The sequence below is a fragment of the Rhinoraja longicauda genome, chromosome 43, assembly GCF_053455715.1.
Source record: "Rhinoraja longicauda isolate Sanriku21f chromosome 43, sRhiLon1.1, whole genome shotgun sequence".
Classification (NCBI taxonomy): domain Eukaryota; kingdom Metazoa; phylum Chordata; class Chondrichthyes; order Rajiformes; family Arhynchobatidae; genus Rhinoraja; species Rhinoraja longicauda.
In genome coordinates, this window is record NC_135995.1 from 8,150,403 (window position 1) to 8,174,348 (window position 23,946).

General features: G+C 47.1%; 1 protein-coding gene across 1 annotated transcript in view; it reads right to left on the reverse strand.

Moving 5' to 3' along the window:
- Nucleotides 1–1,396: 1,396 nt before the first annotated feature.
- The window catches only part of LOC144612217 (uncharacterized), a 38,058-nt gene continuing 15,508 nt past the window's right edge, over nucleotides 1,397–23,946 (reverse strand). The window contains exons 3-5 of the mRNA XM_078431777.1: nucleotides 6,628–6,708; nucleotides 3,898–4,053; nucleotides 1,397–2,337 (exon numbers count right to left, since the gene is read on the reverse strand). Of these exons, the coding sequence (XP_078287903.1) occupies nucleotides 1,397–2,337; nucleotides 3,898–4,053; nucleotides 6,628–6,708 (1,178 nt within the window). The remainder of the gene's footprint in view (nucleotides 2,338–3,897; nucleotides 4,054–6,627; nucleotides 6,709–23,946) is intronic.

Consider the following 23,946-nt stretch of genomic DNA (forward strand, 5'->3'; position numbering starts at 1 on the left):
GTGGGAGCAGCGATGGAGAAAGCCCTGTCCCCACAGGATCTGAGTTTAGTCCGGATGTGGGGGGATAGGAGATTGGCAGCGGCAGAGCGGAGGGTGCAGGTGGGAGTGTGCCTGTGGAGGAGGTCGGTCAGGTAGGATGGGGCCAGGTTATGGAGGGCTTTGTAGGTTATGAGGAGGATTTTGTACTGGATTCTCTGGGGGATGGGGAGCCAGTGGAGTTTATAAAGGACGGGGGTGATATGGTCACGGATCGAGGTGTGTGTGAGTAGACGGGCAGCGGAGTTCTTACTCTTTAAAGAAGCTACCTGTCCCGCTGAGTTACTCCAGCATTTGGTGTCAATGCTTGATGACATATGGTCCTGGAGCTCTGTGTTCTGGGTCTCGGGAAGGGGGCGTGGATTACACAGATATCGGTGGCGACCTCCATGTAGCAAAGAAAACAATCTGGACTAAACAGTGTCCGCGCCCTGGCACAGCGGTCTGGATTACTCCAGTTCCGGAGTCCCAAGCCGGAGATTGGCAGTATCGCGTCAACAAAATTGGTGAAATGCAAAGACCAGAAGGCACAGCTTTAAGAAAAAGATTAAAGTTCAATTGAGCTGTCTGGGACACGTGTTTCTTTTAACCAGAGGGTTTCGCGTCCCTGAAACGCTCTTCTAGTACAGGTGGTGGAGGTTGGTTGTATCATGGCTTCTATGAGGCATTTGTATCAGCACGTGGACAAACAAAGACTTGCGGGATTTGCATCATGCGTAAACAGATGACATAAATATATCTTGACATCATGTTCGGCCAAGAAATGATGGCCGAACTTATTTTTCCTGCGCTGTACATTTCCATATTCTATGTACAAATGCACCGGTCAGCGTAAAAATATATAAACCACAGTTCAGAATGCAGAATTATGTTTTTTTTATTTATTACGTGTACCGCGCTGAACCCGAAAGGGTTTTTAAAAATTATGTTATTGAAACAAAACAGATAACAAATAATACACAAATGCAATCATATCAAACTCAAGTTCAAGAGATAGGGCAAATGAGCATTTGCATCAGTTTGGAGATGTCACCCATTCCTTCTCTCCACAGATGCTGCCTGACCCGCGGAGTTAATCCAGCATTTTGTCACGACGGCAGGATGCTTGAATCGGAATGGTTACGATGAATGATGGGCAATCGCAGGCAAATGGGACTCACGTCGATGGAGCATGGAGGAGCTGAGCCCCAGGAGCAGATTCCGTGCTTTGTGACTCTGAATTCCGCACGTATTCCATAACCTGCCCTCAGTGTGTAAGGATGCGGTTATCAAAGTGGAATTAGTGAAAAATGGGTGATAGATTGACGGCGCGGATCGAAGGGTTAAAGAGCTTGTTTTTGTTTGTGTGTGTAGCATGTCTTTACGAGTGAACAAGTGCACGAATTACCCTGAGTGGGAATTTCACCGCGTTCATCAGCTCCTGTCTGAATTTACTCTGGGTCGCCACGTATATACACGTGTTGGTGCAGGTACTGAGAAGCTGTAAAAACGTCGACGTGATACTCGTGATATAGTAATAACCGGTGGGGGAGAGGTCATCTCCGATCTTTGCAATACCCGTAAAGATGACAAAGACAGCTTGTGTTGCCCACAGCAATATGAAAGTGCCCATGATACTAAAGAGTAAAACAATGGATTTCCTGCGGTTCTCCATCTCCGGGTCCTTGTCATTCTCTCCGTTGCTGCGGCCCCGGAGACCCCTGCGGACTCTGCTGGCCGCTACAATCCGCCTGACCGTCAGCACATTGAGCAGAAGGATCAGAAAGAACGGGAGACAAGGGGTTAGAACGCGGAGTGTGACCTCATATGCGATCCATGTAGACGATGTATAGAAGGTGGGTTTAGTGTAGCACAGCCAGGGAAGATTATCAAATTCGTAGCCAGTCTCCAACGTAAAACACCTGGGGATATTCTCCAAACAGCCCAGCACAATCACTGCCCCGATAACTGCAGCCGCCGTTCTCTCGGTACAATATTTTATTTTCAGCTTCTCACAACAAATGGCCACAAACCGATCGAAGGTGAAGGCTACCGTCAGCCAGACAGAGACCGCGGTGGTTGCAAAGATCAGGAATACGACAGTCGTGCACACGGGAGTAATGTTGAGAAAAGAATAGGGGAAGTAAATTAGAATAGTCTTACTTAGAAAGGGATCAGTGATGCCGACCAGGAGATCAGACGCTGCCATGGCCACCAGGTAGCGTGTGATGCATTTGGAGAGACCGCATTTACCTCGACAGAGTATCACTATCGCCAACAGGTTCACTGTGAAGGGGAGAAGAAATATTACTGACACAAGACCTGCACAAATTTATCTGAGCAACATTGTCTGATTGGAAGGTTTTCAAACTTGGATGCGTTGACCAAATGACCCGAAAATGCTCAGAGACTGTAGCGTTTGGGTCACGGTGCGCACGCAACCCATCAAACGCCAATGTATATTAGGTTCACAGCTTTTAATTCCGTCCACATTCTCATCAACTGCCCTCCAGATTGCAGCATCCATCCACACTCAGGCCCGTATTGTAGTGGGAGAACCATTAATAGGCAGGTCAACTGCACGTGGGAGGAAAGACGAGCGCAGCCAGGAATAGCGCGGAGTCGGAGGACGACCGATGAAACATTGCACATGTGGAGATTGAACCTGCATCTCCGGAACTGTGCGACATCGGCAGTGCTGACTGTGGCGCGGTGGCGAGGATGTAGAGAGAGTGGCGCAGTCCAGGATAAACAACGGGCATGACGTACACACTGCGGCAGTTACAGAAGGAAAATGGATATCTGACGAAATTAAACAAGTTAATTATTGAAACAGAAATAAAATGTTTGTTTAACGTCGGCAGCGCCGGAGTACTTCACGGAATGTCTCACAGCATGAGCACGTACATGAAAATCAAAGACAAAACAAATTACCGAAAACAGCGACAGTCGCTATGGTAGGGTAATATATATGTTCAATTCGATAGATCAATGGATATCCCATAGCTGTGAGACACAATTAACTCCTGTGGCTCCGTCAGTCCGTCATCGCCGCAGCTCTGTGGCCCTGCCTTCTGGTGCGCACCGAGATATACAGAGCGATAGGTCTCCAGCGACAAGAACTCATACCTGCTGATCATCATTAGTGACGCTCAAGAAACAAACACCTTGCGTCACTGCCATTGACTGCACCATGGGAGATGACAAGCAAATAACTTCAGGATCGAGTAAAAAAACAAAGCGGGTCGCTGAAAAAGGAGTCTGAATAATGGTCACTATCCGAAACGTCATATCACATATATATACAGCCGGAAACAGGCCTTTTCGGCCCTCCAAGTCCGTGCCGCCCAGTGATCCCCGTACATTAACACTATCCTACACTAGGGACAATTTTTACATTTAACCAGCCAATTAACCTACATACCTGTACGTCTTTGGAGTGTGGGAGGAAACCGAAGTTCTCGGAGAAAACCCACGCAGGTCACGGGGAGAACGTACAAACTCCTTACAGTGCAGCACCCGTAGTCAGGATCGAACCTGAGTCTCCGGCGCTGCATTCGCTGTAAAGCAGCAACTCTACCGCTGTCATCTCCACATGTTCTCCAAAAATGCTGCTTGACCCTCTGTTACACCAGCACTTTATGTATGTTTCACTGAAAGTAAGAATTCATGCTTTCCAATGAATTGATGGTCCATGACACTAGGTTATTTCATTTAATGTTGGTGTGATTTCGATGAGTATCACCATTGATCCCATCTACCACTCCAGCTATCGTATTTTATTTCCAAAAATAAATCATCATTCACTCCACGGTGTCCCTGATATTGCAAGACAGATACTGAAATATTCGTTTGAATTTCCATTCGACATTTCTTCCTCACATTTTTGACCACGAATAGTAGTGGTGATATAATGCTGCTTCACTGCCTTGATAACCGCATCTGCTCCAACAGTCCCCGGTCCAGGCGTGCTTCTCACACACTCCCTTCCTTCCATTAATCCCAGTTCCACTGAATATCGACCCTGATAAAATATTACTTTCGAAGATAATAACAAGCATCTGCAATTACTGGTTTATGCCAAAGATAAACACAAAACACTGGAGTAGCTAAGCGGGGCAATGTATAATGTATAATATTTTATATAATGGCAGTTTCTATACCGTCTCAAAGTCCAACTTCGATAGCCATTACTGCTCGGGATGGAGTGGAGGTATGGCTGATGCAAACACCGCACTCTGAGATAACAAAAACAAATACTGCAAACGTTGTTTCTTGACTAATTGGTCTTTATTAACGTAGCACACATCAAAAGAGTAATTCATAACTTTTCGTTCTTATCAACTATTTCTTCTGCAAACAATACAGTCGAGATTGTGTAGTCGTGTGTTCGTGGTTGTGGTAGTGTGGTCGTATGGTTAAAAACTGTATTCTCTCCATCCTCCGAGACTGAGCTGACACCCAATCTCTCTGGCTACGGCAGCCTCCTCAGATGTAGGCACTCCTCATTACGTATCAAATCACACCCACAAACATGCAACAACAAAAAAACAGAAACTAGAAATATTAAACAAAGCCATAATATAATGATAGTAACCAATTTAAGCGTAATTGGCTCCTACACATCGGCCCCTAATTGTTCTCCGTATACACCGAAGCAATTATCAATAGATATTAAACGGAACAATAAAAGCTTACGAAGTTGCGACAACATGTGACTTCTTCCTCAATGCCCGATCTGTTCATAAATATGGCGTCACAGCAATGTTGAAATATGAAAGTTCTTCGAGAGAATAATAGGATGCTTAGCCTCTTCAGGCATCGCTAGTTTATTCAGTCGACCAGCTAGTCTCAGAATTCCTTTATCCAGTATTGGATCAAGCCTATCTAAATGACAACTTCTTTTAACATCATGCTCACCAGATTGTAATGTTGATAGCGCTTCCTTGTATCCTTGTCTTTGACAGAAAGAGAAGGCTGCATTTTCTGCCTTAACAAGATTATCATGACATGAGCATTGTCCCCGGTATGAGGCCTTAAAGACTTGCATCTCTTTGTCAATCTTTTCTTTCAGCTTGTCAGAATCTGTTTCAAGGCTGCTCATAGCAGCCCGAGTTTCCTTTCTCTTACGAGTCCGCTGCAAAAGCATTGTATTTACTTTAAGAAACCAAGCTACCACAGCTTTTAACTTATTCCATGAGGAGAAATGGTAATATATCACATGTAATGGTGGTGCTGGCTCGAAGGGCCGAATGGCCTACTCCGTCACCTATTGTCTATGGTCTATTGTCTATTGTTTATTAAATAGTTTGTTCAATCCAATGGATCCTTGATAATGGCGTTCACTGAGATGTCTTGCTTGATCTCAGTATTGTTAGCAGAGATTTCAGTTTCTAGGTTAAACCTTGGCCATTCTCGCTCTGTTTTACAGAGAAACTCTGGCCCACTGATCCATCTCTTACTGCTCCAGAATCGGTTTGCTGTTAATCCTCTCGAGGTTTCATCTAGAGATTTTCCTTGGTATTAACATACTTCCACTGTGATACATTAGTAGCATCCCTTACAAAAGAGATCCTGTTTGCTACCAATGTTAGGAAGCGTTTGTTTTCATTGTTGATGTACTTAAGCACTGCCATGCTATCAGTCCAGAAGGTAGATTCCTCCAGCTTAAGCTGCTGTTCTGTTTGCAGTAATATGTAAATTCTGACAGCTAAGACTGCGGCTGCAAGCTCCATTCTGGTCATTTGCTTCATTGGTGCCACTCTGGCCTTTCCCATTAAGAATGCAGCATGTATTTCATTGTTATCAGTTTCCAGTCTTAGATATGAAACTGTACCGTAAGAATTTTCACTTGCGTCAGACAAATAATGCAGCTGTGCAAATTTGATTCGGCCAAAGTTTGTAGGCTTCATACACCGGTCCACCCTGAACTCCGAGATCTTGTCGAGATCTACTAACCACACTGTCCATCGCTGAGAGAAGATTTGCATTGTACTCTCATCCCATTCAAATTTCTTCTTGCAGACATCTTGTAAAAATTACTTGGCTGGTAGTGTAAATGGTGCAAGAAATCCCAACGCGTCGTAAAGAGAACCAAGCACGGACAGGATTCTCCGTCTTGTACATGGTCGTTCTTGAATCGAAATTATGAACTTGAATACATCTGTTTCAACGCACCAGTGCAATCGCAAAGCTCTCTCCATGGGCAGATTGTCTTTGTTCAAATCCAACTCCCGGGTCTCCTTGGATCTGTTATCTAGTGGAATGGTTTCCAATACAGCACGGCTGTTGCTGATCCATTTAGATAGCATGAATCCTCCCTTATTGCAGAGGGAAGTCAGATGTTTTACCATTTGGATTGCTTCCTGTTCCATCGACATGGATTTTAAACAATCGTCCACATAGAAATAGCTCTTTACGGTGTTTGTCACTTCTTCTGGAAAGTGAGCTTCATTGTCCTCGGCGCTTTTCCTCAATGCGAAGTTTGTATAACTTGGTGATGACACTACTCCTGTATTCAACGAGATCTTGTGGTGCATCACCATCCGGCCACCATAGGAATCGCAAGGAGTTAACATGCTTTTCCGATACCTTGACCTGATGAAACATTGCCTTGATATCCGCCATCAAAGCCACCGGCGCTCATCTGAATCCGAAAAGAACTCCGATGATTGAGTTCGTTCGGTCTGGATCCTGCAGCAGGTGACAATTAAGTGATTTACCCTTGAAAACCGTAGCACAGTCGAAGAGCACTCTTAAAGTTCCTTTATTTGAATGATACCCCCAATGTGTGGGATGTACCAAAGCTCTCCATCACATCGATTCAGCTGGTCTTCTAGTACCATTTCAGCATAACCATTATTAATCATCTCCGTGACGAAAGGTGTATATTCTTCATGAAATTTTGTATTCTTGCCAAACGCGTTTCAGATCCTAAAGGCGTTGTCCTGCAATGCAGAGGTTAATCGGCAGACTAACACTTTCTTGTTTGAAAGGTAAGTCTAGGCAATGGTGCCCTTCTATCATCTTTACTGAGTGATTACTAATTTCCAAAAAGTTCCCAACATCCCCTCCATCCACTTGAACCACTCTCCTCCTCCTAACCCCGCCTCCATCTCCCCCTCCCCCCCATTCTCCTCCCACCCCCCCTCCTCCATCCCCACCCACCACCCCCTTACCTACTCGGCCCCCTCCTCCCCCCCAACCCCCTCCTCCTCCTCCCCCACACCTCCGCCTCCCCCACCCCTTCTCACCTACGCGATCCCCGTACTCCTCCTCACCCCACCCCCCTCACCGCTCCATCCCCCTCCTCCTCCCCCCATACCCGCTCCTCTTCCCCATACCCCCCTCACCCACTCCATCCCCACCCCCCTTCCTCACCCTCCCCTCTCCCTCTCCTCCTCCCTCCTTCTCCTTCCCCCTTCCTCCTCCCCATCCTCCCCACCTGACGCTCTCGTCACCCCCACCCCTCACCTCGCCCCCTACCCCCATTGGAAAGAGGAGAGGAAAGGGGAGAGGGAAGGGGAGAGTTAAGGGGGAGGAAGGCATTGAGCACGGCCGTCCCGTCAGCCGGCAGGGTTCCCTCCCCTCTTGGAGCGGAAGAGGCGACTACACCTCCCGGCGGTCAGGAATGTCAGGCGCGAGGCACGGCGGGACATCCGGCGGTGCTCCCTGGGGTGGGGAAAGCGTGCATTAGTTAAAGGTCCGGGGGAGGGGAACGCATTAGTTAAAGATCCGGGGGAGGGGAGCGCATTATTTAAAGGCCCGGGGGGGGGGGCGCATTAGTTAAAGGTCCGGGGGGGAGCGCATTAGTGAAAGGTTCGAGGGTGGGAGAGCATTAGTTAAATGTCCAGGGGGGGAGCGCATTAGTTTCGGTCCGGGGGGGGGGAGTGCATTAGTTAAAGGTGCAGGGGGGGAGCGCATTAGTTAAAGTTCCGGGAGGGGGGAGCGCATTAGTTAAAGGTCCGGGTGAGGGGGAGCGCATTAGTTAAAGGTCCGTTGGGGGGCGGGAGCGCATTCGTTTTCCGTCCGGGGGGGAGCGCATTAGTTAAAGGTCCGGGGGGAGCGCATTCGTTTTCGGTCCAGGGGGGGGAGCACATTAGTTAAAGGTCCAGAGGGGGGAGCGCATTAGTTAAAGGTCCGGGGGGGGCAGCGCATTAGTTAAAGATCCGGGGGGAGCGCATTTGTTAAAGGCCCAGGGGGGGGAGCGCATTAGTTAAAGGTCCGAGGGGGGCGGGGGAGCGCATTAGTTAAAGGTCCGGGGGGGAGCGTATTAAAGTTCCGGGGGGAGGGCGCATTAGATAAAGGTCCGGGGGGAGGGGTGCGCATTAGTTAAAGGTCCGGAGGGGGGGCGCATTAGTTAAAGGTCCGTGGGGGGAAGCGCATCGGTTAGAGGTCTGGGGGGGGGGGGTGGGGGAGTGCATTAGTTAAAGATCCGTGGGAGGAGCGCATCAGCTAAAGTTCTGGGGGTTGGGGGGGCCGCATTAGTTAAAGGTCTCGGGGGGAGCGCATTAGTTAAAGGTCCGGGGGGGCATTAGTTAGTCCGTGGGGGGAGCGCATTAGTTAAAGGTCCGGGGGGGAGCGCATTTCTTAAAGGTACGGGGGGGCGCATTAGTTAAAGGTTTAAAGGTCGGTGGGGGGGGGGGGCGCATTAGTTAGCATGCTAGTATGACTTGTCCATAGTTACCTGGTTTCTCTTTGCAGCCAGTTTAGTTGGTTGTCAAGAATTATCGCAGGGAGGTTTTTTTCAGCTGAGGAATCGGGCAGCTGATGGGGCTTATTTCAGAGAAGTGGGAAGTGTTTATTTTGGGAAGTCAATTCAGGTCCTGACCTTCACTGGGGAGTTTGGTCGAGCAGATGGATTAAACTTTAACAGATCTGTGTAAGAGGCATCACAGGTAAATAGGTGGTGCAGAGGATTTAAGGCATCGACCCTCATCAGTCAGGGAAATAAATATAGACGTTGGAAGTCTATGTTCGGCTGGTCAAGAAATTTCTGTCTCTGATCTCAAAACTGCATCTTTCCGTTTCAACGTGTCTCAGTTAGCGCCGTGAAAGGGGGTATGCACTCTACAATTACTTGACAAATGCGCACAGCAATTAAGTCGAAGATAGACACAAAATGCTGGAGTACCTCAGCCGGCGGGCAGCATCTCTAAAAAAAGTTATAGGTGACGTTTCGGTTCGAGATCCTTCTTACTTGTCAGTCTGAAGCAGGGTGTCGACCTGAAACCATCCGGACCCATATCCGGACCCATCACTGACCACATTGATAATGTCACGGCTTGTCCAGACCCACCACTGACCACACTGATAATGGCACGGCTTATCAAGACCCATCACTGACCACACTGATAATGTGTCAAATTATGTGTCGTAAAAATGTGTCAAATAACCCTTTGCTCAGTCCGCCTTCACCAACCTGATCTCCCTGTGGCTGAGCACTTCAACTCCCCCTCCCATTTCGAGTCTGACCTTTCTGTCATGGGCCTCATCCAGTGCCATTGTGAGGCCCACTGGAAATTGGAGGAACAGCACCTCATATTTCGCTTGGGCAGCTTGCAGCCCAATGGTATGAACATTGACTTCTCCAACTTTAGATAGTTCCTGTGTCTCTCTATTTCCCCCCTCTTTCCCCTCCCCTTCCCAGTTCTCCCACTGTCTTCCTGTCTCCACCTATATCCTTTCTTTGTCCCGCCCCCTGACATCAGTCCGAAGAAGGGTCTCGACCCGAAACGTCACCCATTCCCTCTCTCCTAGATGCTGCCTGACCTGCTGTTACTCCAGCATTTTGTGATTCCTTCGATTTTGTACCAGCATCAGTAGTTATTGTCCCACACTGATAATGTCACTGCTTATCCAGACCCATTACTGACCACACTGATAATGTGATTGCTGTTACCGACGCACCACTGACCGCACTGATAATGTCACTGTTTATCCATACCCATCACTGACCTCAATGATAACATTGAATAAATGTACTTCCTTTGAATACATGTACACCCTTACCCAGGATATCTCACTACCGGGAGGAGGTGGCTGATCTGGCACTCTGGTGTCAGGACAATAGCCTCCTCTTGAATGTCACTAAAACGAAGGAGCTGATTGTGGACTTCAGAAGGGCTAAACATCCAAGGACGTACACGCCACTGGAGATAAATGGGTCTACTGTGGATAGGGTGATCAGTTTTAAATACTTGGGAGTCCGCATCACAGAGGATCTGACATGGGCAACGCACATTGCCGCACTGGTGGGGAAGGCAAAGCAGCGCCTTTACCACCTTAGACAACTGAGGAAATTCAGAGTGTCTCTGAGGATCCTTCATTGCTTCTACTCTGGGGCTGTGGAGAGCATCCTGTCCGGCAACATCACAGTCTGGTTTGGGAACAGCTCTGCCCAGGACAGGATGGCCCTGCAGAGAGTAGTGCGTTCGGCAGAACGCACCATGGGAACTACACTCGTCCCCCTGCAGGACCTTTAGATCAGGAGGTGCAGATTCAGAGCAAGCAAGATCACGAGGGACCCCTGCCATCCCAGTAACGGAGTGTTCCGGATGCTACGATCAGGCAAACGCCTCCGCTGTCACGCTGTGAAAACGGAGAGGATGAGACGGAGTTTCTTCCCACAGTCCATCAGGACTGTCAACTTTTATAACTCCAGAGACTAAATTTTTGTCTACACGATAGTAACTTATTAACTTTATTTATATGCTGTAACTGTAATTCTTTTTTGTGCGCAATCCACAGGCATTGCCACTTTCATTTCACTGCACATCGTGTATGTGTATGTGACAAATAAACTTGAATTGACTTGACTTGAATTGTTGCCCGGAAACAGGTTTCGGAGCTGTCGGGGGAGTTTGGGCAAGCCAGGACTACGGGACTGCTTCAGACTACTTTTGGACTAGGCAGTTGCAGCATGGGACCCATACACAATTAAAAACATTTCTTCGATCGAACGTGTCCAAAGGCAGGCAGCTCGTTTTGTTACAAATACCTGTGAGAGAGAAGCGAGTGTTACCGAACTTCGAAATTTATTGGGGTGGAACACTCTCCAAGACAGACGTAAAGCCCGCCGTTTGACCTGTTTTTACAAAATGTTAAATGGTCAGCTCGACATAGATTACCACATCTACACCAAACCCAAACCCATCAGGAGTAGATGATGGCATTCGATTCAATTTGAGATCCCATCTATCAAGACAGATGTTTATAGCAATTCATGCTTCCCTCGCACAATTAAAGCATGGAATAGTCTTCACACTACTATAGTTACTCAACCTGACGCAACTACACTTCAGGCAGCTCTTCTCCAAGAAGCCCTTCTTGCTTAAGTCCATACTCTGCCACCTCCAGTTTAAATTCCATTTGGAATATTTTGGAGGACCAATAACCAAGACCAAGACCAAGATTAGCTCAAACATCTGCCTGTCAACTGCTTAAGTAAAGTGTTTTTTTTCAGTTTCTACGTGTACCAGATGTACACAGCATGAAGGGAAACATGTTCTCATGCATTTCATGATAAATAGGCAAATACATGGTCGGTGTGCGTGGCAGCGCTCTCTGAATTGCCTTGTGTACAGGCCACAGGGATGAGTTGGTCATTTGCCTCCAGACAAACCTTGTTGTCTGATTAACATCAACCTGTCGACTGGTCTGATACCATTCACCACAAAATAAACTGCAGATTGAGCAGAGCTTCACCTTGTCTTAGAAAACATAGAAAAGTGTTGTAGGAGTAGCCCATTCATGATTGATCATCCAGAATCAGTACCCTGTTCCTAGCTTCTCCCCATATCCCATATCGTTTGACACCGTTAACCCCAAGACCCCCATATCCCTTGAATACATCCAGTGAAAGCAATGCCTTCTGTGGCAGAGAATTCCACATATTCACAACTCTCTGGGTGAAAACGTTTTTCCTCATCACAGTCTTAAATGGCCTACCCTTTATTCTTAAACTGTGAGTCCTGGTTCTGGACTCACCCAAAATGGTCATTTCCCCCCTACATCTCGCCTGTCCAATCCCTTAAGAATTTTACATGTTTCTATACGATCCACTCTCATCCTTCTAAATTCCAGTAAATTTAAGCCCAGTCGATTCATTCTTTATCATCAGTCCGCCATCCCGGGGATTAACCTGGTGAACCTGGTTACGCTGCACTCCCGCAATAGCAAGACTGGCCTTCCTCAAATTTGAATACTAAAACTGCTCGCAATACTCCGGGTGTGACCTCCTTGCTCCTGTACTCAAATCCTGTCGCTATGAAGGCCAACATGCCATGAGCTTTCTTCGCTGCCTGCGGTAGACAAGTGGGTCACTGTTAGGGGGGGGGGGCAAGGAACAGAGGCAGGGACTAGGGAGTACCCCGGTGGCTGTACCCCTTGGAAATAAGTACTCCTGTTTAAGTACTGTTGGGGGGGACAGCCTACCTGGGGGTAACGACGGTGCCCGGGCCTCTGGCAAGGAGTCCGGCCCTGTTGCTCAGAAGGGTAGGGAAAGGAAGAGGAGAGCAGTAGTAATAGGGGACTCTATAGTGAGGGGGTCAGATAGGCGTTTCTGTGGACGCAGTCGGGAGACCCGGATGGTGGTTTGCCTCCCTGGTGCCGGTGTCCGGGATGTGTCTGAGCGTGTCCAGGATATCCTGAAAGGGAGGGAGAGGAGCCAGAGGTCGTGGTACATATAGGTACCAACAATATAGGTAGGATAAGGGAAGAGGTCCTGAAAAGAGAATTCAGGGGGCTAGGAAGAGAGTTAAAAAAAGGACTTCCAAAGTAATAATCTCAGGCTTACTGCCTGTGCCACGCGATAGTGAGAATAGGAATGGAGTGAGGTGGAGGATAAATACGTGGCTGAGGAACTGGTGCAGGGAGCAGGGTTTCAAGTTTCTGGATCATTGGGACCTCTTCTGGGGGAAGTATGACCTGTACAAAAAGGACGGGTTGCATCTGAACCCGAGGGGAACCAATATCCTGGCGGGGAGATTTGCTAAAATAACTGCGGAGACTTTAAACTAGTACGGTTGGGGGGAGGGACTCAAACACAGATAGCTAATAGGCAGTGTGTGAGGCAGGAGGCAGAAAAGGGAAACACTCAGACCCAATATGTAGGAGAGAAAGAAGGGAAAAGAAATAAACTGAGAATAAGAAATGATGGGTCCCTTAAATGTGTATATTTTAATGCTAGGAGCATTGTAAGAAAGGTGGATGAGCTTAGAGCCTGGATTGACATCTGGAAGTATGATGTTGTGGCGATCAGTGAAACATGGTTGCAGGAGGGTTGCGATTGGCAATTAAATATTCCAGGATTTCATTGTTTCAGATGTGATAGAATCGGAGGGGCAAGAGGTGGGGGTGTTGCATTGCTTGTCAGGGAGGATATCACAGCAGTGCTTTGGCAGGACAGACTAGAAGGCTCGATTAAGGAGGCTGTTTGGGTGGAACTCAGAAATGAGAAAGGTTTAGCAACACTTATAGGGGTGTATTATAGACCGCCAAATAGGGAACGAGAATTGGAAGAGCAAATATGTAAGGAGATAGCAGATATTAGTAGTAAGCACAGAGTGGTGATTGTGGGTGATTCCAATTTTCCGTATATAGACTGGGAATCACATTCTGTTAAAGGGCTGGATGGTTTGGAGTTTGTAAAATGTGTGCAGGATAGTTTTTTGCAGCAATACGTAGAGGTGCCTACCAGAGAAGGGGCAGTGTTGGACCTCCTGTTAGGAAATGAGATGGGTCAGGTGACGGAGGTATGTGTTGAGGAGCACTTTGGGTCTAGTGATCACAATGCCATTAGTTTCAATATAATTATGGAGAAGGTCAAATCTGGACCAAGGGTTGAGATTTTGGATTGGAGAAAGGCTAATTTTGAGGAGATGAGAAAGGATTTAAAAGGAGTGAAATGGAAATTGTTGTTTTATGAAAAGGATATAATAGAGAAATGGAGGATATTTAAAGGTGAAATTTTGAGAGTACAGAGTCTTTATGTCCCTGTTCGGTGGAAAGGAAAGAATAATAATTTGAAAGAGCCGTGGTTTTCCAGGGAAATTGGACACGGTTCGGAAAAAGAGGGAGATATACAATAAATATAAGCGGCAGGGAGTAAATGAGGTTCTTGAGGAATATAAAGAATGTAAAAGGAATCTTAAAAAGGAAATTAGAAAAGCGAAAAAAAGATATGAGGCTGCTTTGGCAAGTAATGTAAAAGTAAACCCCAAGGGGTTCTACAGATATGTCAATAGCAAAAGGATAGTGAGGGATAAAATTGGTCCATTAGAGAGTCAGAGTGGACAGCTATGTGCTGAGCCGGAAGAAATGGGGGAGATATTAAACAATTTCTTTTCTTCGGTATTTACCGAGGAGGAGGATATTGAATTATGTGAGGTAAGCGAAACAAGTAGAGTAGTGATGGAAATTAGGAGGATTAAAGAAGAGGAGGTACGGACACTTTTGAAAAATATAAAAGTGGATAAGTCTCCAGGTCCTGATAGGATATTCCCTAGGACATTGAGGGAAGTTAGTGCAGAAATAGCAGGGGCTATGACGGAAATATTTCAAACGTCATTAGAAACAGGGATGGTGCCGGAAGATTGGCGCATTGCGCATGTTGTGCCTTTGTTTAAAAAAGGTTCTAAAAGTAAACCTAGCAATTATAGACCTATTAGTTTGACGTCTGTTGTGGGAAAATTAATGGAAAAGATACTTAGGGACAATATATATAATTATTTGGATAATCAAGGCCTGATTAGAAACAGTCAACATGGATTTGTGCCTGGAAGGTCATGTTTGACTAATCTTCTTGAATTTTTTGAAGAGGTTACCAGGGACATTGATAAGGGCAAGGCTGTGGATGTTGTCTATATGGACTTCAGTAAGGCATTTGACAAGGTTCCACATGGAAGGTTGATTAAGAAGGTTAAATCGTTGGGTATTAATAGTGAGGTTGCAAGATGGATTCAACAATGGCTGAATGGGAGATACCAGAGGGTAATGGTTGACAATTGTATGTCAGGTTGGAGGCCAGTGTCTAGTGGAGTGCCGCAAGGATCTGTGTTGGGTCCACTGTTGTTTGTCATTTACATTAATGATCTGGATGATGGTGTGGCAAATTGGATTAGTAAATATGCAGATGATACTAAGATAGGTGGAGTAGTTGATAGTGAGGTAGATTTTCCAAGTCTACAGAGAGACTTGGGCCTTTTGGAAGGGTGGGCTGAAAGATGGCAGATGGAGTTTAATGCTGATAAGTGTGAGGTGCTGCATTTTGGTAGGACAAATCAAAATAGGACGTACAGGGTAAATGGTAGGGAATTGAGGAATGCAGTGGAACAGAGGGATCTGGGAATAACTGTGCATTGTTCCCTGAAGGTGGAATCTCATGTGGATAGGGTGGTGAAGAAGGCGTTTGGTATGCTTGCCTTTATAAATCAGAGCATCGAGTATAGAAGTTGGGATGTAATGTTGAAATTGTACAGGGCATTGGTGAGGCCAAATCTGGAGTATGGTGTGCAGTTCTGGTCGCCAAATTATAGGAAGGATGTCGATAAAATGGAGAGGGTACAGAGGAGATTTACTAGAATGTTGCCTGGGTTTCAGCACTTAGGCTACAGAGAGAGGTTGAACAGGTTGGGTCTTTATTCTTTGGAGCGTAGAAGGTTGAGGGGGGACTTGATAGAGGTTTTTAAAATTTTGAGAGGGACGGACAGAGTTGACGTGGGTAGGCTTTTCCCTTTGAGAGTGGGGAAGATTCCAACAAGGGGACATAGCTTCAGAATTGAGGGACAAAGGTTTAGGGGTAACATGAGGGGGAACTTCTTTACTCAGAGGGTTGTGGCTGTATGGAATGGGCTTCCGGTGGAAGTGGTGGAGGCTGGCTCGATTTTATTATTTAAGAGTAAATTGGATAGGTATATGGATAGGAGGGGATTGGAGGGTTATGGTCTGAGTGCAGGTAGATGAGACTAGGTCAGGGAGAATGGTCGGCGTGGACTGGTAGGGCCGGACAGGCCTGTTTCCATGCTGTAGTTGTTATATGTTTGTTATATGTTATCAATAGACAATAGACAATAGGCGCAGGAGGAGGCCATTCAGCCCTTCGAGCCTGTACGCACCGCCATTCAATGCGATCATGGCTGATCACTCTCAATCAGTACCCCGTTCCTGCCTTCTCCCCATACCCCCTCACTCCGCTATCCTTAAGAGCTCTATCCAGCTCTCTCTTGAAAGCATCCAACGAACTGGCCTCCACTGCCTTCTGAGGCAGAGAATTCCACACCTTCACCACTCTCTGACTGAAAAAGTTCTTCCTCATCTCCGTTCTAAATGGCCTACCCCTTATTCTTAAACTGTGGCCCCTTGTTCTGGACTCCCCCAACATTGGGAACATGTTTCCTGCCTCTAATGTGTCCAATCACCTAATTATCTTATATGTTTCAATAAGATCCCCCCTCATCCTTCTAAATTCCAGTGTATACAAGCCCAATCGCTCCAGCCTTTCAACATACGACAGTCCCGCCATTCCGGGAATTAACCTAGTAAACCTACGCTGCACGCCCTCAATAGCAAGAATACCCTTCCTCAAATTTGGAGACCAAAACTGCACACAGTACTCCAGGTGCGGTCTCACCAGGGCCCGGTACAACTGTAGAAGGACCTCTTTGCTCCTATACTCAACTCCTCTTGTTATGAAGGCCAACATTCCATTGGCTTTCTTCACTGCCTGCTGTACCTGCATGCTTCCTTTCAGTGACTGATGCACTAGGACACCCAGATCTCGTTGAACTCCCCCTCCTCCTAACTTGACACCATTCAGATAATAATCGGCCTTTCTATTCTTACTTCCAAAGTGAATAACCTCACACTTATCTACATTAAACTGCATCTGCCATGTATCCGCCCACTCACACAACCTGTCCAAGTCACCCTGCAGCCTTATTGCATCTTCCTCACAATTCACACTACTCCCCAGCTTAGTATCATCTGCAAATTTGCTAATGGTACTTTTAATCCCTTCGTCTAAGTCATTAAACTGTGGCCCCTGGTTCTGGACTCCCCCAACATTGGGAACATGTTTCCTGCCCCTAACGTGTCCAACCCCTTAATAATCTTATACGTTTCGATAAGATCTCCTCTCATCCTTCTAAATTCCAGTGTATACAAGCCTACAACTGTGTGTGTGTGGGGTGTGTGTGTGTGTGTGTGGGGTGTGTGTGTGTGTGTGTGTGTGTGTGTGTGTGTGTGTGTGTGTGTGTGTGTGTGTGTGTGGGGTGTGTGTGTGTGTGTGTGTGTGTGGGGTGTTTATGTGTGTGTGGAGTGTGTGTGTGTGGGGTGTGTGTGTGTGTGTGTGGGGTGTGTGTGTGTGTGTGTGTGTGGTGTGTGTGTGTGTGTGTGTGTGTGGGGTGTGTGTGTGTGTGGGGTGTGTGTGTGTGTGTGTGTGTGTGTGTGGGGTGTGTGTGTGTGTGTGTGTGGGGTGTGTGTGTGTGTGTGTGTGGTGTGTGTGTGTGTGTGTGTGGGGTGTGTGTGTGTGTGTGTGTGGGGTGTTTATGTGTGTGTGGAGTGTGTGTGTGTGTGTGTGTGGGTTGTGTGTGTGTGTGTGGGGTGTGTGTGTGTGTGTGTGTGTGGGGTGTGTGTGTGTGTGTGTGTGTGTGTGTGTGGTGTGTGTGTGTGTATGTGGGATGTGTGTGTGGGGTGTGTGTGTGTGTGGGGTGTGTACGCACCGCCATTCATTGTGATCGCGGCTGACCGTCCACAGTCAGTAACCCGTGCCTGCCTTCTCCCCATACCCCTTGATCCCACTAGCCCCTAGAGCTCTATCTAACTCTCTCTTAAACCCACCCAGTGAATCGGCCTCCACTGCCCTCTGTGGCAGAGAATTCCACACATTCACAACTCTCTGGGTGAAAAACATAGAAACATAGCAACATAGAAAATAGGTGCAGGAGTAGGCCATTCGGCCCTTCGAGCCTTCATGGCTGATCATCCAACTCAGTATCCTGTACCTGCCTTCTCTCCATACCCCCTGAACGCTTTAGCCACAAGGGCCACATCTAACTCCCTCTTAAATATAGCCAACGAACTGGCCTCAACTACCTTCTGTGGCAGAGAATTCCACAGATTCACCACTCTCTGTGTGAAGAAAAACTTTCTCATCTCGGTCCTAAAAGACTTCTCCCTTATCCTTAAACTGTGACCCCTTGTTCTGGACTTCCCCAACATCGGGAACAATCTTCCTGCATCTAGCCTGTCCAACCCCTTAAGAATTTTGTACGTTTCTATAAGATCCCCCCTCAATCTTCTAAATTCCAGCGAGTACAAGCCCAGTCTATCCAGTCTTTCTTCATATGAAAGTCCTGCCATCCCAGGGATCAATCTGGTGAACCTTCTCTGTACTCCCTCTATGGCAAGAACGTCTTTCCTCAGGTTAGGAGACCAAAACTATGGCACAGAAGGTAGTTGAGGCCAGTTCATCTAACTCTCTCTTAAACCCATCCAGTGAATCGGCCTCCACTGCCCTCTGTGGCAGAGAATCCCACACATTCACAACTCTCTGGGTGAAAAAGGTTCCTTCTCACCTCAGTTTTAAATGGCCTCCCCTTTATTCTAAGACTGTGTGGCCCCTGGTTCTGGACTCGCCCAACATTGGGAACATTTTTCCTGCATCTAGCTTGTCCGGTCCTTTTATAAGTTCATACGTTTCTATAAGATCCCCCTCTCATCCTTCTAAACTCCAGTGAATACAAGCCCTAGTCTTTTCAATCTTACCTCATATGACAGTCCCGCCATCCCAGGGTTGGTGAAACGAGACACGACTTGATAACGATTATGTTATCTTTGAGACTGCAATGATTAGAGAACGTGGACAGGTACAAAATGCTGGAGTAACTCAGCGGGTCGGGCAGCATCTGTGTGGAGAACGTGGAAAGGTACAAAGTGCTGGAGTAACTCAGCGGGTCGGGCAGCATCTCTGTGGAGAACGTGGACAGGTACAAAGTGCTGGAGTAACTCCTGTTACTCCCCATACCTCCTGACTCCGCTATCCTTAAGAGCTCTATCTAGCTCTCTCTTGAAAGCATCCAGAGAATTGGCCTCCACTGCCTTCTGAGGAAGAGAATTCCACAGATTCGCAACTCTCTGACTGAAAACGTTTTTCCTCATCTCCGTTCTAAATGGCCTACCCCTTATTCTTAAACTGTGGCCCCTGGTTCTGGACTCCCCCAACATTGGGAACATGTTTCCTGCCTCTAACGTGTCCAACCCCTTAATAATCTTATATGTTTCGATAAGATCCCCTCTCATCCTTCTAAATCCCAGTGTGTACAAGCCTAAGGTATTTATTCACAAAATGCTGGAGTAACTCAGCAGGTCAGGCAGCATCTCAGGAGAGAAGGAATGGGTGACTTTTCGGGTCGAGACCCTTCTTCAGACTGTATACAAGCCCAGTCACTCCAGTCTTTCAACGTACGACAGTCCCGCCATTCCGGGGATTAACCTGGTGAACCTACGCTGCACGCCCTCAATAGCAAGAATATCCTTCCTCAAGCAGGCAGTGGAGGCCAATTCTCTGGATGCTTTCAAGAGAGAGCTAGGTAGAGCTCTTAAAGGGGCACTGATTGTGGATGATTAGCCATGATCACATTGAAAGACTGGAGCGACCAGGCTTGTATACGATGGAATTTAGAAGGATGAGAGATCTTATCGAAATGTATAAGATTATTAAGGGGTTGGACACATTAGAGGCAGGAAACATGTTCCCAATGTTGGGAGAGTCCAGAACCAGGGGCCACACAGTTTAAGAATAAGGGGTGTCCTAGTGCATCAGTCACTGAAAGGAAGCATGCAGGTACAGCAGGCAGTGAAGAAAGCCAATGGAATTTTGGCCTTCATAACAAGAGGAGTTGAGTATAGGAGCAAAGAGGTCCTTCTGCAGTTGTACCGGGCCCCAGTGAGACCGCACCTGGAGTACTGTGTGCAGTTTTGGTCTCCAAATCTGAGGAAGGATATTCTTGCTATTGAGGGCGTGCAGCGTAGGTTCACTAGGTTAAATCCCGGAATGGCGGGACTATCATATGTTGAAAGACTGGAGCGACTAGGCTTGTATACACTGGAATTTAGAAGGATGAGAGGGGATCTTATCGAAACGTATAAGATTATTAAGGGGTTGGACACGTTAGAGGCAGGAAACATGTTCCCAATGTTGGGGGAGTCCAGAACCAGGGGCCACAGTTTAAGAATAAGGGGTCGGCCATTTAGAACGGAGATGAGGAAAAACTTTTTCAGTCAGAGAGTTGTGAATCTGTGGAATTCTCTGCCTCAGAAGGCAGTGGAGGCCAATTCTCTGAATGCATTCAAGAGAGAGCTGGATAGAGCTCTTAAGGATAGCGGAGTCAGGGGGTATGGGGAGAAGGCAGGAACGGGGTACTGATTGAGAATGATCAGCCATGATCACATTGAATGGCGGTGCGTACAGGCTCGAAGGGCAGAATGGCCTCCTCCTGCACCTGTTGTCTATGTTTCTACGTTTCTAACCTGCCAAGTGTTGATGAGTAGGGTGGCAACTGGTTGTCACGGACTCTGTGGACTGAAGGACCTGTTTCCACGTTGTATCTCTGAAGTCCAAAGGGATTTGTGTCATTTACAAATCACGAGTGTACTCTGTATCATCAATCAGAGATTGGCAGTGTGAGTCAGTTCATTGAGAGACTAACAGTTCACGGCTCAATGGTTCTTCTCTATCACACATCAGGGGAAATGTTGGGGGAGTCCCGAACCTGGAGTGACACACAGTTTAAGAATAAGGGGTCGGGCATTTAAGACTGAGATGAGGAAAAACCTTTTTTCACCCAGAGAGTTGTGAATGTGTGGGATTCTCTGCCACAGAGGGCAGTGGAGGCCAAATCACTGGATGGTTTCAAGAGAGAGTTAGATCTAGCTCTTCGGGCTAAAGGAATCAAGGGATATGGCCGACCCCTTCTTCTTAAACAGTGGCCCCTGGTTCTGGACTCCCCCAACATTGGGAACATATTTCCTGCCTCTAACGTGTCCAACCCCTTAATGATCTTATCTGTTTCCTCCCACACTCCAAAGACGTGCGTCCGTGCGGGTTTGTAGGTTAATTGGCTTCGGTATAGATTGTAAATGGTCCCTTGGTGTGTGTGTGTGTGTGTGTGTGTGTGTGTGTGTGTGTGTGTGTGTGTGTGTGTGTGTGTGTGTGTGTGTGTGTGTGTGTGTGTGTGTGTGTGTGTGTGTGTGTGTGTGGGATAGTGTTAGTGTGTGTGTGTGTGGGATAGTGTTAGTGTGTGTGTGTGTGGGGGGGGGGATAGTGTTAGTGTGTGTGTGTGTGAGATAGTGTTAGTGTGTGTGTGAGATAGTGTTAGTGTGTGTGGGTGATAGTGTTAGTGTGTGTGTGGGATAGTGTTAGTGTGTGGGATAGTGTTAGTGTGTGTGTGTACGTGTGTGCGCATGTAGGATAGTGTTAATGTGAGGGAATCGCGGGTCACTGGTCAACATTGTGAATGGTCCCTTAGTGTGTCTGTGTGTGTAGGATAGTGTGTGTTAGAGTGGGATAGTGTTAGTGTGTGTGTGTGGGATAGTGTTAGTGTGTGTGTGGGATAGTGTTAGTGTGTGTGGGCGTATGTGCGTGTGATAGTGTTAGTGTGTGTGTGTGTTTGTGTGTGTGTGTGGGATAGTGTTAGTGTGTGTGTGTGTGGGGGATAGTGTTAGTGTGTGTGGGATAGTGTTAGTGTGTGTGGGATAGTGTTAGTGTGTGTGTGGGATAGTGTTAGTGTGTGTGTGTGTTTGTGTGTGTGTGTGGGATAGTGTTAGTGTGTGTGGGATAGTGTTAGTGTGTGTGGGCGTATGTGCGTGTGATAGTGTTAGTGTGTGTGTGTGTTTGTGTGTGTGTGTGGGATAGTGTTAGTGTGTGTGTGTGTGGGGGATAGTGTTAGTGTGTGTGTGTGGGATAGTGTTAGTGTGTGTGGGATAGTGTTAGTGTGTGTGTGTGGGATAATGTTAGTGTGTGTGTGTGTGGGATAGTGTGTGTGTGTGTGTGTGTAAGATAGTGTTAGTGTGTGTGTGTGTGTGTGTGTGGGATAGTGTTAGTGTGTGTGTGTGTGTGTGTGTGTGTGTGTGTGTGTGTAGGATAGTGTTAGTGTGTGTGTGTGTGTGTGTGGGATAGTGTTTGTGTGTGTGTGTGTGTGTGTGTGTGTGTGTGTGTGTGTAGGATAGTGTTAGTGTGCGGGGATCGCGGGTCAGCACCGACTCTGTGGGGCCGAAGGGCCTGTTTCCTTGCTGTATGTCTACACTACCATGTGGTTTTGTCCACCGCCCTGTGATATTTAATCTACATTCCAATCGGTGGATTCACACGCTGTACAAAGGACGGCCGATAAAGGTGATTCATAACATACTTGAGATGGCTGATGGATTTGTCATGAAGCCTCACGTAGACTGGGAATAGTTTGCATGCTATCCTGGTGACGTCCAATGCCCACGACGACACTAACTTTACAAGAATGGTCCCAGGAATAGACAATAGGTGCAGGAGGAGGCCATTCGGCCCATCGAGACTATACGCACCACCATTCAATGTGATCATGGCTGATCATTTTTAATCATAACCCCGTTCCTGCCTTCTCCCCATAACCCCCTGACTCCTCTATCCTTAAGAGCTCTCTCTTGAAAGCATTCAGAGAATTGGCCTCCACTGCCTTCTGAGGCAGAGAATTGCACAGATTCACAACTCTCTGACTGAAAAGGTTTTTCCTCATCTCAGTTCTAAATGGACGACCCCTTATTCTTAAACTGTGGCCCCTGGTTCTGGACTACCCCAACATTGGGAACATGTTTCCTGCCTCTAACGTGTCCAACCCCTTAATAATCTTATACGTTTTGATAAGATCCCCTCTCATCCTTCTAAATTCCAGTGTATACAAGCCTAGTCGCTCCAGTCTTTCAACGTACGACAGTCCCACCATTCCGGGAATTAACCTAGTGAACCTACGCTGCACGCCCTCAATAGCAAGTGTCCTTCCTCATATTTGGAGACCAAAACTGCACACAGTACTCCAGGTGCGGTCTCACCAGGGCCCGGTACAACTGCAGAATGACCTCTTTGCTCCTATACTCAACTCCTCTTGTTATGAAGGCCAACATGCCATTGGCTTTCTTCACTGCCTGCTGTACCTGCATGCTTCCTTTCAGTGACTGATGCACTAGGACACCCAGATCTTGTTGTACGTCCCCTGTTCCTAACTTGACACCATTCAGATAATACTCTGCCTTCCTGTTCTTGCCACCAAAGCGGACAACCTCACACTTATCTACATTAAACTGCATCTGCCATGCATCCGCCCACTCACACAACCTGTCCAAGTCACCCTGAAACCTCATAGCATCTTCCTCACAGTTCACACTGCCACCAGCTTTGTATCATCTGCAAATTTGCTAATGGTGCTTTTAATCCCTTCATCCAAGTCATAGTGACAAAGACTTAGATAGAGTGGATGTGGAGGTGATGTTTCCACCAGTGGGAGAGTCTAGGATCAGAGGGCACAGCCTCAGAATTAAAGGCCGTTCCTTTAGGAAGGAGATGAGGAGGAATTTCTTTAGTCAGAGGGTGGTGAATCTGTGGGATTCTTTGCCACAGACGGCCGTGGAGGCCACAAGTCAATGGATGTATTTAAGACAGAGATAGATAGATGGATTCCTGATTAGTGCGGGTGTCAGGGGTTGTGGGGAGAAGGCAGGAGAATGGGGTTAGGAGGGAGAGATAGATCGGCCGTGATCGAATAGCGGAGTGGACTCGATGGGCCGAATGGCCTAATTCTTCTCCTATCACTTGTGAGCTTATGAAAGTTCTGGTGTAACTCAACAGGTCAGTTTGTAGAGCGGAGAGGGATCTAGGAGCGCAGGTACACAGTTCCCAGGTAG